The 18,644-nt window shown below is 40.4% G+C and overlaps 2 protein-coding genes and 1 long non-coding RNA gene across 4 annotated transcripts; 1 reads left to right on the plus strand and 2 right to left on the minus strand.

The window, feature by feature from the left end:
• Positions 1-1,482: 1,482 nt before the first annotated feature.
• LOC117658072 (cathepsin K-like) lies at positions 1,483-7,752 on the minus strand. 2 transcript variants are annotated; one of them, XM_060681697.2, is made up of 8 exons: positions 7,624-7,752; positions 7,166-7,303; positions 6,523-6,645; positions 5,525-5,683; positions 4,843-5,061; positions 4,478-4,646; positions 2,898-3,006; positions 1,483-1,726 (listed from the first exon to the last, which is right to left on the minus strand). In XM_060681697.2, exons 2-8 carry the CDS (start codon positions 7,292-7,294, stop codon positions 1,612-1,614), a joined length of 1,023 nt encoding a protein of 340 aa, XP_060537680.2. In that variant the 5' UTR covers positions 7,295-7,303; positions 7,624-7,752; the 3' UTR covers positions 1,483-1,611. The 2 variants fall into 2 exon arrangements, with proteins under 2 accessions (XP_060537680.2, XP_087749705.1); XM_087893579.1 differs by having other exon boundaries at positions 6,523-6,648.
• A 1,331-nt stretch (positions 7,753-9,083) lies between these two features.
• On the plus strand, positions 9,084-12,595 carry LOC148116320 (uncharacterized). The gene is made up of 2 exons (XR_015734167.1): positions 9,084-11,324; positions 11,568-12,595. It is a non-coding gene; the product is annotated as an uncharacterized LOC148116320 (long non-coding RNA).
• Positions 10,455-18,541, minus strand: LOC117659541 (cathepsin K-like). Its single transcript, XM_087893570.1, has 8 exons — positions 18,447-18,541; positions 18,099-18,236; positions 17,455-17,580; positions 15,798-15,956; positions 15,113-15,331; positions 14,748-14,916; positions 11,874-11,982; positions 10,455-10,698 (listed from the first exon to the last, which is right to left on the minus strand). Exons 2-8 carry the CDS (start codon positions 18,225-18,227, stop codon positions 10,584-10,586), a joined length of 1,026 nt encoding a protein of 341 aa, XP_087749696.1. The 5' UTR covers positions 18,228-18,236; positions 18,447-18,541; the 3' UTR covers positions 10,455-10,583.
• Positions 18,542-18,644: the final 103 nt, after the last annotated feature.

Consider the following 18,644-nt stretch of genomic DNA (forward strand, 5'->3'; position numbering starts at 1 on the left):
AGGATGTGAGGGGTTGTGCAAATTGTGCAATCCAGACCTGGGGTCATTTCAGTATCAGTTGGCCACATCCTTCATTAAGTGATATAAAGCTGACCCTTGGTTGCTATTATTTCTGGCTTTTTGCAAACCTCAAAATGTTCTGATCTTCTCTGGGAAATCTTTTTGGAAAATGTCACTTCCTATTTATCTGGCTTTCCAACACCAATGTGCAAGGAACTAAACTGACTTAGAAACCCACTGGAGTCCCTTTAATATTTGTAAAATTAAACAGAATAATAGAGTTAGAAGGGACCCTGGAGGTCTTCTAGTCTAACCCCCTGCTCAAGTAGGAAACCGAAAACCCTTTCAGACAAATGGTTGTCCAATCTCTTAAATTGATTATTCTCACTGTCAGGAAATTTCTCCTTCATTCTAGGTTGCTTCTCTCCTTCATTAGTTTCCATCCGTTGCTTCTTGTCCTGCCTTCAGGTGCTTTGGAGAATTGGTGGACCCTCTCTTTATGGTAACCCTTTAGATATTGGAAGATTGCTATCATGTCTCCCTTAATCTTTCTTTTCATTAAACTAGACATACCCAGTTCCTGCAGCCGTTCTTCATATGTTTTAGCTTCCAGTCCCCTAATCATCTTTGTTGCTCTTCTCTGGACCCTTTCTAGTTTCAACATCTTTTTTACATTGTGGTGACCAAAACTAGATGTAATATTCCAAGTGTGGTCTTACCAGGGCATTATAAGGCAGGGCTGAGGATTTTGGACAATATCCGTATAACAAAATCGCTCAGATCCGGGGGGGAATTGGACTCTGACTGGGTAGATTCGGGCAGGGTGACGAGAAATAGTCTTGAGAATGTTATCTGGGAAGAGTTTGACTCTGTGACCCCTGAGGGGGGTATGAATACTTTGTTGCTTTTTATCTATTACTTCTTATTGATCATGCGCTTTGTTTTCCAAATGTGTGTAATAGGCATGCCAATTTGAGTACCGAGGGCTGTCAATGAGCAATGCTGTGTGATTTAGTCCTGACAGCACATTTCTTTGGGCTGCACCCAATAAACAGTGTCATCTCAACTGTTATCTCAAACCAGGGGTGAAATCCAGCAGATTCTGACAGGTTCTGGAGAACCGGTAGTGGAAATTTTGAGTAGTTAGGAGAACCAGCAAATTCCACCTCTAGCTGGTCCCAAAGTGGGGTGGGAATGGAGATTTGCAATATCCTTCCCCTGGAGTGGGGAGGGAATGGGAATTTTGCAGTATCCTTCCTCTGCCACGCCCACCAATCAACACCATGCCCACCAAGCCATACCCACAGAACCAGTAGTACAAAAATTTGGGTTTCACCACTGTCTCAAACCACATGTGTATGAAATTAATACATATTTCTAATGCATATTTTCTGTGTTTTTTACAGGGCTAGATGCATCAGGAATCCTGACTATGTCCCTAAAGAATACATGCACATAATAGAATAGAGTGTGCTGGGTCTGTTCTGAGTAGCATTGCCCAAAAGCATTTATTAACATTTTTTTTTCTTCCAGAAGCTTCAGAAGCAGCAGGTCATTCATTGGTGATTTTTAGCTCTATATCTCAAACGATCCTTATGCTGAAAGAAGAAATTACTTTCCCTTCTTTGGATCTGGGATAGGAAAGACGGCGTGTTCAGCGACGTTGCACTGATTTGATCCTTTGGCTAGGCGCATGTAACCTTTCTCACCCCAAAGAGTGGACCAGCTGTGAAGGGAAGAATACAGAATGTTTATTTCTAGAATTCTGCAGCAAGGTGGATCATTCATGATTCTAGCTGAAGTTTCGCCATCCCCAAAAGCCTGGTGCAAAAGGAGGCTTTTTGCCATAGGTTAACAGGGAGGCAGCCATCTTTAAAAGAGGAACTATATGGCAACAACAGACCAGCTTCCGGGTCCATGGCTTCACAGAGGATATGCAACATGACTTCAAGATGGAAACTAAGCATCAGAAGATCTGAATATGTTTAGCCTGCAGACGTCATTCAGCTTCTGCTGGGACTCACTGCATAAATGGGGCATAGTATCCTCCCCTCAGTGTGACTGGGTGTATATCACACTGTGACTGACTGTAAACTGAGGGCATATACCGCTCCAGTATCTGATTTTGTTTTTCATATAAATGATGCTGTGCTAAATATGCCATATGCTAAATAAATAAATTGTCTGCAGAAGGGACGGCCGAGGGGGACTGATGTCTGAAGGGGGTTGTAACATGGAAGAGGGAATGGCCTTTTTCCATATTGCCCCAGAAGACACAACCAGAAAAGAAGCACTGGGCCAAAATTACAAGGAAGACGGAAGAAGGTAAACTTCAGAAGGACCTTCCAGGTAATTTGGATACACATTTGGCCCCAATGAGAATTCATTTGCAATTTCCCATAGCTCAGCATGATATCTTCACATGGAATATTAACACAAGATAGGAGTTATAAGGAAGATGCACTCCTGAGAACACTGCATGCTCAGAGCAAGTCCTCTAGGTTGTCTTGCTCATCTTTACAGGAAGATAAGATACAGAGTTCAAATATCCAAGTGCTCCAGGTAAGCAAAAGCTTCCCATTCTATTTTCAGGTGATGCTACATGGAGATCACCTTCCTCAGCTAACATCCTCGGTAGGAGTTGGACGACAACACCCTCTATCTCCAAGAACTTCAGGAGCATTGTCTTCCAACCCAGCCGAAGGACATTCTTGGGAGAAGCAAAATTAACATTTTAAGCTGCCCAGAGGTACCCTGTGGTAAGATGGACGGCCAATAAATTTAATAACTAAAATAAATTTTTCTGTGGGACAATTCCATAGGGAAAACAAGTAAGTTATACAGTAAGTAAATTTCTCATTTTTTAAACTTCTGCAAACTGATGTCTATTCACTCACCTGTTCTTTAGGATCCAATAGCCTTTGCCCTCGCTGGAATGGTTATATCCCACAATCAGCATAGCATGAGTTAGCTCTTGTTTTCCATTGTTGTGTTCTCCAAATATTCCTGGACAGAGAGAATAAGAAATGACCTAGTGAATAACCCATCCTTGCTGGCAGCCAAATGCCCTGCCCTATCTTAGCGGCAGCAGAAGCCTTTTTAATGATTGCATCTCTAATTTGAAACATGTCTTCCTGGAGATGTTTTCACCTGGGCCCCTCAGATGTTCAAGCACTGGACAAAACTCTTAGACTATAATGGTATTTCGCAGCTTTTTCCAGAGAACCAATCCCCTAGGACTATGTTGATCAAAGAGATTTCTTATTTTTCATTGGTGTCTTTTAGTTTTTCTTTTTTTGTCCGTTTAATGTGTTTAGCAACTATTTTATCCTGTGCTAGAAAAAAAAGTCACTCTAAAAATAAAGAATATTGAGGAGGGTCCTTGGTGCTCTCTGAGCTTGGTTGTTTTCTTGCAAACGTTTCATAACCCGACTAGGTAACATCATTACTGATGAAACCTCTGCAAGGAAACCACCAAACGCAGCACCAAAGCCCCCTCATTTCCACCCTGAGCTACAAACATTCTCCTCTTATCGATTGAGAAGGGTTTGTGTCGTTGTGGTGTAACTCAAGAAAAATTCTGAGCTTTACATCTGCGTACTAGTAGTTCATTGATCAGTCTTGCAATCTTACCAATAAAATAGAGTAAATTACGTAGTTGACAGGAGGAAATAAAGTGATAAGATACAAATATTGTAGGATGCTATCTGGATCGGTCACCGGGACCAAAGGCTTTGTCTTCTGACTTATTCGGACTCATGCTGGAGGTCATCTTCAGGGAATTTCTCTCCAGCACCAGTCCAAAAGCTCAGAAGATGACAATCTCTCGTCCTGGTGACCAACCCAGATTCAGTTCTTCAATGTTATTCACCTTCATTCGTTAGATATAAATGTGTTAATACAAGAAGACTATAATTAAATAAATTAATCCTCCTTGCAAGGAACCCCGATTGTTCAGTGTAATGGGTTCATAGGACCAATGTCTTAGTTATAAACTTAGCAGTCCCAATAACCACCAAGATACCTGAGCAATAGCTCTTAGACTTATATACTGCTTCACAGGGCTTTACAGCCCTCTCTCAGCGATTTACAGAGTTAGCATTTTGCCCCAACAATCTGGGTCCTCATTTTACCAATCTAGAAGAATGGAAGAACGAGTATACCTTGAGCCAGTGAGAATCGAACTGGTGGCAGTCGGCAGAGTTAACCTGCAATACTGCATTCCAATTACTGTGCCACCATGTTAACCTAACAAAGCAAAGCCTTCAAAACAAAACAGGAAACCTAACAGAAAAAGCTCCATAACCTGACCTAGAAATAAACTAAAAGCTCTCCTTCTTGTCACCATCTTGAAAACAACAACAACATAACCCCTTAATACTTAAATGGAGTTTGGCCTCATCAGTGTTGAATATTTGTTGGCAGAGGAGATGGCAAGAACCAGAAGGTCAACAGTGAGAGCCCTCAGGAACCTTACCTGACTTATAGAAGTGGAACTTGCTACTCCGAGCATCTACTCCAACAGAAACTGGACCAATTTTGGCCACAGCTTCCTGAAGACCTTTTTCATCATTCTCCATGATCTGTCCGAATGAGTTACATCTGGTAATAGATTCCTCAGGTTCATAGCGGCAACTCTCCCCATCCTGCAGAAGAAAACGGTGATCTGAAGAAATAGTTGCCATTGATGGGTTTTAATAGAAATTGTCTCCACCCATGACTCAAACAGTTTCCATCCTATTGCTGGAGGCATTTTCCAGGAGAGACATAGAGCAATACAATTCAGCTTGAAGCATGCAGAAGGAATGGACTGGGACATACACAGATTTGATCATTTATTACCGTTCCATCATAAGGGTAGCTTTTCTCTGAATTGATCCCTCCTTGTTTCCGCACAGTTTCGAAAGCTAGCTCCATAATTCCACCATCACAGCCATAATTCTCCTTGGAACAGTCCAAAAGATTTTGTTCACTCAGCGAGACCAACTTCCCTGTCTTCTTGAAATGCATGCCTTCCAGAGCACCAGTGGCACTGAAAGACCAGCAAGAGCCACATGAACCCTGGGTTAAAAAAAAAAAAAAATCTGGAATGATCCACTGAGCATCTGAAAACTCAGAATAGAGAACTACAGAGTTGGAAGGGAACTCAGAGGTCTTCTAGTCCAGCCCTCTGCTTGAGCTGGAGACCCTATACCATTGCGGACAAACGGCTATCCAATCTCTTCTTAAAAACTTCCAGTGATAAAAGACACGCAACTTCTCGAGGGAGCCACTCCACTGATTAAATGCTCTCAATTTATATTCCTTTAACAATTCTCAGTACTTGGTAGTAAGCAGCTGGGCAAAAATGAGTTCTGACAGGATTAAAGTTTTGGGGATGAAGCTAAGAGAGAAAAGAATTTAGCTTTATCTGCCAGTCTTCGTGAATCTGTCAAATTCTGACTTGTGGCCCAATGGACAGATCAGAACACTCTTCCTTCAAAACATCTCTACGTAATACCCAGAACCATCCACCACAACCCACCTGATCCTTGACTTCGGTGACACCACCTTTGGTTCTCCAATCTATCTGGTCAGGAATATCTGGATCATCTGAGGATTTGAATGTGATCCTGTTGCCTTTAGTTACTTTATCAACGTCAGAGAGTAGGCAATGCAGCCTCTTGTCAAGCTCTTCATTGGTCTGAGGAGGAGAAGGACAATCTTAACAGCTCTCCATTTCCACTTCTCATCTTTCTCCTTAATACGTTTTATCCCATGATCAAATGCAAAGAATATATGTTATGAACAAAGCAAACCTGGTTATCAGAGAGCAGTTTGTGTTTAGTTAAGTCTACAGCATGTGTCCCAATTTTGGCAACTTTTAAGATGTCTAGACTTCAACTCCCAGAATTCCGCTCAAACACCTGGCAGGTAAAATGCTAATATTCCCAGTCTGGATAATAGACTGGGAGAGATGGTAAAGATAAATTCACAGAGATGGCTAAAGCCATCCAGTGTTTAAAATTAAGTATTCATAAATGCTGTAATATTAGAAATCTGTACTCAGATGGAATGCTTGCAAATTATCAATAATTCCATTGCTAGTGGCCTTTGGCTGGGTCTGTTTGATGTGCTCTTGGCATTCTGTAGGTACAATATGATGTAAATGAGGGAGCCCGGTGGCAGAATTGGAATCATGTGGTCATCAATATAACATTGGTCATTGGATTCAGGTTCTGTAGTATAGTACAATTGTAAAAGCCATGGACTGGAAAGAGACAAGTTCATGACTACTTCAGTCATAAAAGCTCACTGGGTGCCTTTAGGCTAAGAAAGAGCAAGCACCCCAATCTTTGTCTTGAGTTTTTTTGACTTGGGAAGTGGGGATACTAGATTTGGCATCTGGAACTTCTAAAAAAAAGGACATCTATGCCTAATAAATAAGTCAAAACTAGAGCCATTTGCTGAAATGGGCAACTAAAGAAATCTGATAGAAATAGAAAGATAGGTAGATAGGTAGATAGATAGATCCAGGCTTACCAAATCGCCAAAGTGGTTCATGCCAAGCCAGTAGGTGTATTTCCCCAGGTCAGCCTGCTTGTTATGATCTTGAATCATCTGCAAATTCTTTTCCCACATGGCTCTTCGAAAGGATTCTTCTTCCTGCTAAGAAGCCAAAACGGGGAAGATCCCTTAGTCGCATCTCACCTAATAAGTGGCACCTACAAGTTCTAGAACTCATATTCTTCTCTTCCATAAAAGGTTTATCTGACTAGAATTCAATCATCCAGGAATGGACCAAACTCCCTTCAATTTTCATTTAGTACACAGGACATTATTCCCTGCAAAGCATGTCTGAAGACAGATAGCAGAAAAAAAGCTTATAAACATTGCTATTGTAAGTTGAAATGAAGGTATGGAACTGGAACACTTGAAGGAAAAGTAGGATTTTTGTTCCTGCGGGACAGAACCAGGTATGAGGTCTACTTAGCTTTACTACCAGTTCGCAAAGGGAGCGCACGGTTCTATACAACTGGACAGAACCGGGAGCAACCCACCACTGGACAGAACCTACAGAAGACTCTGAGAACATCAGTAGTCACAGCCAACTCAGCCCCCATTGTATCAGAAATGTTAAACTAAAATTTGCAATTTCATTTGAGTTCTACTGGAGCAAACTCACCTGAGCGTATTCTTTACCGTGAGTGGCCTTCCAGTCTCTCCATGTCCCCTCTACGGTTGGATCTAAAGCTGTGGACAAGGTCCTCAGGGAGACCAACCAGATCAGGGCCACCACCGAGATGGACAACATTGTCTTTCTCTAGGAGAAGGGAAGGGAAGGGAAGGGAAGGGAAGGGAAGGGAAGGGAAGGGAAGAGAAGAGAAGAGAAGAGAAGAGAAGAGAAGAGAAGAGAAGAGAAGAGAAGAGAAGAGAAGAGAAGAGAAGAGAAGAGAAAACAGGGTCAATGTAGCAGCATGGTAAGAATTAAGGCCAGCAACATCTAGCTGACTACAGATTCCAAACCCTGATTTACAGTGCTAAAAAGAGAGATTAAAACTATTCAATTGCTGTTAATAAATGCATAGATTAAATGAGAATCTCTGGAAAGTTTGAGGTAAGAGTAACCAGCTGGAACCTCACCTCAAGCAGGTTTTTACAGAAGGCAAAGGGGAAGCTGTTAAACAAAACTGCAGCAGCCCCTTTTATAAGCGAACATATAACTGCCACTTCCCACTGGATTTAATTGACATTTTACAAGGAAATAGCACATCTCTACAATTCTTTAGAAAGCAATGTATTTTTTTTCTCATTTCAATAAGATAATATTTTTTTAACTCTCTCTTGGAGATTTTATTTGGCGGGGGCGGGGGGGGAGGTAATTCTATAAAGCAAAATAGCTAAAAAAAGCCACTGGTTAGACTGCTGACCTGATTTGTATCTCTTATCCCTGGAAACTTGAATAACTTTCTGTTGCAACCGTTTTAATGTCCTATGAAGATAAATTTCATGCTTGATTTCTATCTAGCTCTGCTGTCTATCTTGATTCTTGGAAAAAGCATGAGCTCCATCCCCTAAACAGGAGATTCAAAGACAACTGCAGTTAATACTAATATTGGGGGACATGTCAATTGAAGGTCCATCTTTATTTGGGCAAAAGTCATGTTGGGTTCTTCAACTTTGAGAACTGTTTATTAATGCTCACACTAAAATGGTTATTATTTGGTATTTATTTTTCAGACATGGGGTCTGCATGCAATTTCGGCAGGCCTAATATAGGTAGTCCTCAACTTACGACCACAATTGAGTCCAAAATTTATGTTTCTGAGTAAGAAATTTGTTAAGTGAGTTTTGCCCCATTTGATGACTTTTCTTGCCACATTTGTTAAGTGAATCACTGCAGCTGTTAAACTAGTCACACGGTTGTTCAGTGGATCTGGTTTCTGAATTTCTCGAATTTTGATCACTTGACTGTGAGGATGTTGCTAAGGTCACAAGTATCAGAATTGATTGTAAATCACTTTATTCAGTGGTGTTATAACTTTGAACAGTCATTAAGCGAATGGTGGTATGTAGAGGACTGCCTGTATAGCTGGTTTTAGTCAGAGAGATCCCATTTGTTGAAAGATGTTCATTTTGCTCACTTCTTTTTCTTCGATGTTTTTGTCTTGGAGCCTCTCATTCTCGGGCCTTACATCCTGGCCAATAGTAGGTTAGGTTAGTAGGTAGGTTACCTTCGCTACTGGTTCAATACTGTGAATGCACATGTGTGCGTGCTTGCTTCACGTACACGCGGCACTTCTGCACCAGCACAGAACCTTCTGTGCATTGGCAGAGTGTCCGTGATGACATCCAGGTGGATGGGCGGAGCCTCCCACTGCTGCCGCTACCGGTTCTCCTGAATCGGGGCAAACCAATAGAAACCCACCACTGACCCTGACCCTAAAATTCTTGGAAGGCTACATGAGAGCAAAGAACACGTATCATCCTGAAGGAAAGCAGCAGTGGAAACAAGGCTGACCCCTCTTCTTATTGCAAACCATTACTTAGAATGTATCCCATTTTTTTTGACCATTCCCTGGAGAAAGCAATTATGTTTGAAAGAATTGGCGGTAAAAGGAAACCAGCCCACGAAAGAATAGGGTGGCTGGACACCCTCAAACCTAACACCAACAAAGCATAGAACAACTCAAAGAAATAGTGCAAGATTGGAAGATGTGGAGAGACCTGACACATAAGATGCCAAGTGTTGGACACAATTGAATGAATATAATCATCATCATCATCTCCCATCTACAATGTAGTTAGATTACATGCTTTGTGGAACTTTTCTCCCGTGTCTATGGTGCATATGCTTGGAGAAGGACATGTGGGCATTATTCTGTTCTTTGGCGTAGGAGAGGGGCCTGCTGAGGGTGCACGGAGACATCTCTCAGTTTTGAGATGCTATGTAGATGGGTAATGGACAGGTACGGAGAGGTACGGGAGGTGCTGAAGAGAAAGTAATCTGAGAAAACAAAGAGATAGATAATGTATTCCTTTGAGGCATCTTGGATTAGCTGAAACCCCGGAGGACCTGTCCAATAAATCCAAAGGAGGTGGGAAATGGGCTGTCAGAATAGGAAACTATGAAATGTAATGCTTTTAAAATTTTAGGTGTGGCTTCCTGGCTTAAACTCCTCTGTTGAGATCTGCTGGGGTATACCCACCCTATTTTGCAAAATAGCTTTTACTATTTTCTTTTAATAAAATCTCTTTGTTTTCATCGATCCATGCTTGTTGGTTGAATTCATTTCCAACAGAATGAACCCACTTTCTGGAAGGAGCATCCTCTATCAGGGGTATGAATACTTTGTTGCTTTTTACCTATTACTTCTTATTGATCATGCGCTTTGTTTTCCAAATGTGTGTAATAGGCATGCCAATTTGAGTACCAAGGGCTCTCAATGAGCAATGCTGTGTGATTTAGTCCTGACAGCACATTTTTTGCACTGCACCCAATAAACAGTGTCATCTCAACTGTTATCTCAAACCAGGGGTGAAATCCAGCAGCTTCTGACGGGTTCTGGAGAACCGGTAGTGGAAATTTTGAGCCTTTCGGAGAACTGGCAAATACCACCTCTAGCTAGCACCAGAGTGGGGTGGGAATGGAGATTTTGCAATATCCTTCCCCCAGGAGTGTGGGGGGGGAAATGGGGATTTTGCAGAATCCTTCCCCTGCCACACCCACCAAGCCACATCACGCCCACCAAGCCACACCCACAGAACCAGTAGTACAAAAATTTGGATTTCACCACTGTCTCAAACCACATGTGTATGAAAATAATACATATTTCTAATGCATATTTTCTGTGTTTTTTACAGGGCTAGATGCATCAGGAATTCTGACATTCCATGAGGAAATATGCCATTTATACCAACACAATGGCCCTAACAAACACATGCACATAATAGAATAGAGTGTGCTGGGTCTGTTCTGAGTAGCATTGCCCAAAAGCATTTATTAACATTTTTTTTTCTTCCAGAAGCTTCAGAAGCAGCAGGTCATTCATTGGTGACTTTTAGCTCTATATCTCAAACGATCCTTATGCTGAAAGAAGAAATTACTTTCCCTTCTTTGGATCTGGGATAGGAAAGACGGCGTATTCAGCGACTTTGCACTGATTTGATCCTTTGGCTAGGCGCATGTAACCTTTCTCACCCCAAAGAGTGGACCAGCTGTGAAGGGAAGAATACAGAACGTTTATTTCTAGAATTCTGCAGCACAGTGGATCATTCATGATTCTAGCTGAAGTTTCGCCATCCCCAAAAGCCTGGTGCAAAAGGAGGCTTTTTGCCATAGGTTAACAGGGAGGCAGCCATCTTTAAAAGAGGAACTATATGGCAACAACAGACCAGCTTCCGGGTCCATGGCTTCACAGAGGATATGCAACATGACTTCAAGATGGAAACTAAGCATCAGAAGATCTGAATATGTTTAGCCTGCAGACGTCACTCAGCGTCTGCTGGGACTCACTGCATAAATGGGGCATAGTATCCTCCCCTCAGTGTGACTGGGTGTATATCACACTGTGACTGACTGTAAACTGAGGGCATATACCGCTCCAGTATCTGATTTTGTTTTTCATATAAACGATGCTGTGCTAAATATGCCATATGCTAAATATGCTAAATAAATAAATTGTCTGCAGAAGGGATGGCCGAGGGGGACTGATGTCTGAAGGGGGTTGTAACATGGGAATGGCCTTTTTCCATATTGCCCCAGATGACATGACTAGAAAAGAAGCACTGGGCCAAAATTACAAGGGAGACGGAAGAAGCTAAACTTCAGAAGGACCTTCGAGGTAATTTGGATAAACGTTTGGCCCCAATGAGAATTCATTTGCAATTTCCCATAGCACAGCATGATATCTTCACATGGAATATTAACACAAGATAGGGGTTGTAAGGAAGATGCACTCCTGAGAACACTGCGTGCTCAGAGCAAGTCCTCTAGGTTGTCTTGCTCATCTTTACAGGAAGATAAGATACAGAGTTCATATATCCAAGTGCTCCAGGTAAGCAAAAGCTTCCCATTCTATTTTCAGGTGATGCTACATGGAGATCACCTTCCTCAGCTAACATCCTCGGTAGGAGTTGGACGACAACACCCTCCATCTCCAAATACTTCGGGAGCATTGTCTTCCAACCCAGCCGAAGGACATTCTTGGGAGAAGCAAAATTAACATTTTAAGCCGCCCAGAGGTACCCTGTGGTAAGATGAACGGCCAATAAATTTAATAACTAAAATAAATTTTTCTGTGGGACAATTCCATAGGGAAAACAAGTAAGTTATACAGTAAGTAAATTTCTCATTTTTTTAAACTTCTGCAGACTGATGTCTATTCACTCACCTGTTCTTTAGGATCCAATGGCCATTGCCCTCGCTGGAGTCGTTATAACCCACAATCAGCATAGCATGATTTGTCTGTTTTTCTCCATCGTTGGGTTCTCTAAATATTCCTGGATAGAGAGAATAAGAAATGACCCATCCTTGGTGGTAGCCAGATGCCCCACCCTATCTTACCTGCATTTTTAATGATTGCATTTCTAATTTGAAACATGTCTTCCTGGAGATGTTTTCACCTGGGCCCCTCAGATGTTCAAGCACTGAACAAAACCCTTAGACTATAATGGTATCTCTCAGCTTTTTCCAGAGCACCAATCCCCTAGGACTATGTTGATCAAAGAGATTTCTTATTTTTCATTGGTGTCTTTCAGCTTTTCTTTTTTTGTCCGTTTAATACGTTTAGCAACTAATTTATCCTGTGCTAGAAAAAAAAGTCACTCTAAAAATAAAGATATTAAGAAGGGTCCTTGGTGCTCTCTGAGTTTGGATGTTTTCTTGCAGGCGTTTCATAACCCAACTAAGTAACATCATTACTGATGAAACCTCTGCAAGGAAACCACCAAACGCAGCACCAAAGCCCCCTCATTTCCACCCTGAGCTACAAACATTCTCCTCTTATCGATTGAGAAGGGTTTGTGTCGTTGTGGTGTAACTCAAGAAAAATTCTGAGCTTTACATCTGCGTACTAGTAGTTCATTGATTAGTCTTGCAATCTTACCAATAAAATAGAGTAAATTACATAGTCGACAGGAGGAAATAAAGTGATAAGATACAAATATTGTAGGATGCTATCTGGATCGGTCACCGGGACCAAAGGCTTTGTCTTCTGACTTATTCGGACTCATGCTGGAGGTCATCTTCAGGGAATTTCTCTCCAGCACCAGTCCAAAAGCTCAGAAGATGACAATCTCTCGTCCTGGTGACCAACCCAGATTCAGTTCTTCAATGTTATTCACCTTCATTCGTTAGATATAAATGTGTTAATACAAGAAGACTATAATTAAATAAATTAATCCTCCTTGCAAGGAACCCCGATTGTTCAGTGTAATGGGTTCATAGGACCAATGTCTTAGTTATAAACTTAGCAGTTCTATGCTCAATATATACATTTGAATCCAGGAGGAAACATGACAATTTTAAGAATTTCTCCAACTATCTGGAGCACCCCAGACAAACTAGCTTTATCAAATCAACCTGACAGTAAGAACAATCAACTTGCCTTCAAAAGTTGTGAGTGCTCCAACACTGGAGGCTTTTAACAAGGGACTGGAATTTGTCAAAAATGGTATAGGGTCTTCTGCTTGAGCAGGGGGTTTATTGGCTAGAAGACCTCCAAGGTCCCTTCCAACAGAATAATAATTCTGTTATTTTCCATTAACTCCACCAGAAGCTATAAGGGAACCAAGGGAACAAAAGGTGCACAGCCCCATATAGACATGTCAGGCACTGATGTTGAAGGAGACAGAATAACAGAATTGGAAGAGACCTGGGAGATTTTCTATTCCAACCCCTGCTCAGGCAGAAGATCGAACACCATTACTGGTCAAACAACTCTCCAATCTCTTCTTGAAAACTTCCAGTGTTGGAGCACCCACAACTTCTTTTTTATATATATATTTTTTTACTTTTTAGTATAATAATTCCATACATATTTTGTGGACAGTGTATTGACTAGGTCAAGTCTTTTTAAAACAATGCTGACAATAATAATACAAATAAGTATGTATAATTCTAATCTTCCAACTTCAACAATACTATTCTCTCTTCATAATCCTTTATCATTTTTCCCATTAATTCATTTAAACATACATAACATTTCTTTATGCCATGTATTTATTATCCTCTATTAAATTACTATTATTTAATATTTTAAGAATTACTCATTATTCCACCATAACTTCAATATTCCAGATGTGTAGTATTACTAATAATGCTAGATATTAACAATATTTAATCAATCCCGGGAATCTATCTCAAAATCCTCACAATTTCTAATCCTTAATATTTTAAAAGGGTACCCAGAAGGGAAATTTCAGTAGGCACAAAAACATCAAAAAGAGATACAAGATTCCAAGAGAGAGAGAGAAAAGGCTGATTAAAAAGTCAATAAATGACGGAACTTTAAAAAGATTAAGAGATGATGGATAATGAGAAAATATATTAATAAAATGGGAGAAATAGGAATATATTAATAGATAATATAACTTACCACAACTAAAATAAGTTAAGATTAGTAGATAGAGATTTAGGATTAGGTAATTTAATTGAATTATTAATATTAATAGTGTGTTAAAATTTGGGTTCTGAAAGAGCCCAACTTTTGGCCCCACCATTGGCCCAACATTTGGCCCCACCATTCCAACAATGATGCAATCCGAGAAGCCTCTGCGATCAAATGAAAATTGCCCCAATAACAACCAAGATACCCGAGCAATAGCACTTAGACTTGTATACTGCTTCACAGTGCTTTACAGTCCTCTCTAAATGATTTACAGAGTCAGCATTTTGCCCTCCACAATCTGGGTCCTCATTTTACCAATCTGGAAGAATAGAAGGCTGAGTCAACCTTGAGCCGGTGAGAATTGAACTGGTGGCAGTTGGCAGAGTTAGCCTGCAATACTGCATTCCAATCACTGTGCCACCATGTTAACCTAACAAAGCAAAGCCTTCAAAACAAAACAGGAAACCTAACATAAAAAGCTCCATTACCTGACCTGAAATAAACTAAAAGCTCTCCTTCTTGTCACCACCTTGAAACAACAACAACATAACCCCTTAATACCGAGATGGAGTTTGGCCTCATCATTGTTGAATATTACTTGGCAGAGGAGATAGCAAGAACCAGAAGGTCAACAGTGAGAGCCCTCAGGAACCTTACCTGACTTATAGAAGTGGAACTTGCTACTCCGAGCATCTATTCCAACAGAAACTGGACCTATCTTGGCCACAGCTTCCTGAAGACCTTTTTCATCATTCTCCATGATCTGTCCAAATGAGTTACATCTGGTAATAGATTCGTCAGGATCATAGCGGCAACTTTGTCTATCCTGCAGAAAAAAATGGTGATCCTAAGAAATCGTTGCCATTGATGGGCTTTAATAGAAATTGTCTCCACCCATGACTCAAACCTTTTCCATCCTATTGCCGGAGGCATTTTCAGGCAGAGACATAGAGTAAAACAATTCAGCTTGAAGCATGCAGAAGGAAAGGGCTGGGAGATGCACAGATTTAATAATTTATTACCACTCCATCATAAGGGTAGCTTTTCTCTGAATTGATCCCTCCTTGTTTCCGCACAGTTTCAAAAGCTAGCTCCATAATTCCACCATCGCAGCCATAATTCTCCTCAGAACAGTCAATCAGATTTTGTTCACTTAGTGAGACCAGCTTCCCCATCTTCTTGAAATGCATGCCTTCCAGAGCACCAGTGGCACTGAAGGACCAGCAAGAGCCACACTCACCCTGGATTTAAAAAAAAAAAAAGCTGGAGTGATTCACTGAGCATCTGAAAACTCAGAATACAGAATAAGAGAGTTGGAAGGGAACTCAGAGGTCTTCTAGTCCAGCCCTCTGCATGAGCTGGAGATCCTATTCCATTGCGGACAAATGGCTATCCAATCTCTTCTTAAAAACTTCCAGTGATAAAACACACACAACTTCTCGAGGAAGCCACTCCACTGATTAAATGTTCTCAATTTATGTTCCTTTAACAAGTTACTTGCTCTCAGTACTTGGTAGTAAGGAGCTGGGTAAAAATGAGTTCTGACAGGATTAAAGTTTTGGGGATGAAGTTAAGGGAGAAAAGAATTTAGCTTTAATCTGCCAGTCTTTGTGGATCTGTTTAATTCTGACTTGTGGCCCAATGGACAGATCAGAACCCTCTTCTTTTCCTTCTACGTAATAATCAGAATCATCCACTACAACCTACCTGATCCTTCACTTTGGTGACACCACCTTTGGTTCTCCAATCTATCTGGTCAGGAATATCTGGATCATCTGAGGATTTGAATGTGATCCTGTTGCCTTTAGTTACTTTATCAACGTCAGAGAGTAGGCAATGCAGCCTCTTGTCAAGCTCCTCATTGGTCTGAAGAGGAGAAGAACAATCTTAACAGATCTCCATTTCCACTTCTCATCTTTCTCTTCAATAAATTTTATCCCATGATCAAATGCAAAGAATATCTGTTATGAACAAACCAAACCTGGTTTGGCAGTTTGTATTTAGTTAAGTCTACAGCATGTTTCCCAATTTTGGCAACTTTTCCAACCAAAATTGGACAAGATGATACAATAACATATTGATTTAAAACCTGAATTATTCCTGTTGGAGATTTTACAAGAAACTTACAGCAAAGAAAATGTATATTTGATTATTCATGTAATAACAGCAGCTAGAATTGAATTTGCACAAAACTGGGAAAGTGAAGAGATTCCTACAGAGGAGAATGTGATTAGGAAAATATTAGAATGTACAGAAATGAACAAATTAATACTGCAATCAAAGAGAAAGAACAAAACAATTATTATACTATATGGGAATCATTTTATCGATGGTAAGAGAATACATATAAAAATTAGAAATAGAAGTAGATGAGTAAAATATAGAAAACATATTAATAGAGTCAATAGAGTTAAATAAATCAAGAAGAGGATTGTTGTTATTGTCATAGTATTAGATACTTAAAGGTATTGGTATTAACCTAAGAATAGATTAAATAATGAATATGATTGTAAATTTTAAATGTTATTGCACAAAACATTTGTACCCAGATGATACACTGTTTAATGGAAGATGGATTGTTTGTAATAAAATAAAATAAAAAGTTATTTGAAAAAAATTAGCAACTTTTAAGATGTCTAAACTTCAACTCCCAGAATTGCACAACCTCCATGAATCAGGTCAAACACCTGGCAAGTAAGATGGTAACATTCCCAATCTGGATAATAGACTGGGAGAGATGGTAAAGATGAATTCACAGAAATGGCTAAATGCATCCAGTGTTTAAAATTATGTTTTGTAAGTGATGGAATATTAGAATTCCGTACTCAGATGGAATGCTTGCAAATTATCAATAATTACATTGCTAGTGGTCTTTGGTTCAGTCTGCTGGATGTGCTCTTGGCATTATGAAGCTACAATATGATGTAAATGAGGGAGCCAGGTGACAGAATCGGAATCATGTGGTCATCAATATAACATTGCTGATAGGATTCAAGTTCTGCAGTACAGTACAATTGTAAAAGCCATGGACTGGAAAGAGACAAGTTCATGAACACTTCAGTCATGGAAACTCACTGGATGCCTTTGGGCTGAGAAAGAGCAAGCACCCCAATCTTTGCCTTGAGTTTTTTGATTTGGGAAGTGGGGGTACTAGATTCGGCATCTGGAACTTCTAGTGAAAGGGACGTCTATGCCTAATAAATAAGTCAAAACTAGAGTCATTTGCTGAGATTGGTGACTAAAGAAATCAGATAGAGATAGATGATAGGTAGGTAAGTAGATAGATAGATAGATAGATAGATAGATAGATAGATAGATAGATAGATAGATAGATAGATAGATAAATAGATAGATCCAGGCTTACCAAATCGCCAAAGTGGTTCATGCCAAGCCAGTAGGTGTATTTCCCCAGGTCAGCCTCCTTGTTATGATCTTGGATCATCTGCAAATTCTCTTCCCACACAGCTCTTCGAAAGGATTCTTCCTCCTCCTGAGAAGCCAAGACAGGGAAGATACCTTAGTCACATCTCCCCTAACAAGTAGCACCTAGAAGATCTAGAACTCATATTCTTTTCTTCTATAAAAGGTTTCTCAGATTAGAATCTAATTGCCCAGGAATGGATCAAACTCTATTCAATTTTCATTTAGTACACAGGACATTATTGCTCACAAAACATATCTGAAGACAGGTAGCAGAAAGAAGGTTTATAAACATTGCTATTCTAAGTTGAAATCAAGGTATGGAACAGGAACACTTGAAGGAAAAGTAGGATTTTTTTTCCTGTGGGACAGAACCAGGTATGAGTTCTACTTACCTTTACTACCAGTTCGCAAAGGGAGCGCATGGTTCTATAGAACCGGACAGAACCGGGAGCAACCCACCACTGGGCAGAACCTACAGAAGACTCTGAGAACATCAGTAGTGACAGCCAACTCAGTCCCCATTGTATCGGAAATGTTAAACCAAAATACAGCAATTTAATTTGAGTTCTACTGGAGCAAACTCACCTGAACATATTCTTTACCATGAGTGGCCTTCCAGTCCCTCCATGTCCCCTCTAGGGTTGGATCCAAAGCTGTGGAGAAGGTCCTCAGGGAGACCAACCAGATCAGGGCCACCACCGAGATGGACAGCATCGTCTTTCTCTAGGAGAAGAGAAGAGCTCAGAGACCAGAGTCAATGTGGGAACATGCAAAGAGTTAAGACCAGCAACATCTGGTTGACTAAAGGTTCCAAACCCTGATTTACAGTGCTAAAAAGAGAAATTAAAACTATTCAATTACTGTTAATAAATGCATTGATCAAATGAGAATCTCTGGAAAGTTTGAGCAAAGGGTAACCAGCTGGAACCTCACCTCAAGCAGGTTTTTACAGAAGGCAAAGGGGAAGCTGTTAAAACAAAACTGTAGCAGCCCCTTTTATAAGCGAAGATATAACTGCCACTTCCCACTGCCTTTAATTGACATTTTACAACAGAATAGCATATCTCTAAATATCTTTGGAAAGCAATGTTTTTTCCTTTCAGTAAGATAATCTTCTTTTAACTCTTTCTT

This window comes from Pantherophis guttatus, chromosome 1 (genome assembly GCF_059756535.1).
Source record: "Pantherophis guttatus breed Tessera chromosome 1, ASM5975653v1, whole genome shotgun sequence".
NCBI lineage: Eukaryota > Metazoa > Chordata > Lepidosauria > Squamata > Colubridae > Pantherophis > Pantherophis guttatus.

Bases quoted from the DNA above. Each gene is read 5' to 3' on its own strand.
- LOC117659541 (XM_087893570.1), bottom strand. From the start codon at position 18,227: ATGCTGTCCATCTCGGTGGTGGCCCTGATCTGGTTGGTCTCCCTGAGG. The intron at 15,332-15,797 runs GTAGGTTGTAGT...TTTTAAATCCAG, and splicing joins TCACCAAAGTGAAGGATCAG to GGTGAGTGTGGCTCTTGCTG. The intron at 10,699-11,873 runs GTGAGTGAATAG...TTCCCTTCACAG, and splicing joins CATTGGATCCTAAAGAACAG to CTGGTCCACTCTTTGGGGTG.
- LOC117658072 (XM_087893579.1), bottom strand. From the start codon at position 7,294: ATGTTGTCCATCTCGGTGGTGGCCCTGATCTGGTTGGTCTCCCTGAGG. The intron at 5,684-6,522 runs GTAAGCCTGGAT...TCTCCTCCTCAG, and splicing joins TGAACCACTTTGGCGATTTG to ACCAATGAAGAGCTTGACAA. The intron at 3,007-4,477 runs GTAAGGTTCCTG...CTCTCTGTCCAG, and splicing joins GTTCCACTTCTATAAGTCAG to GAATATTTGGAGAACACAAC.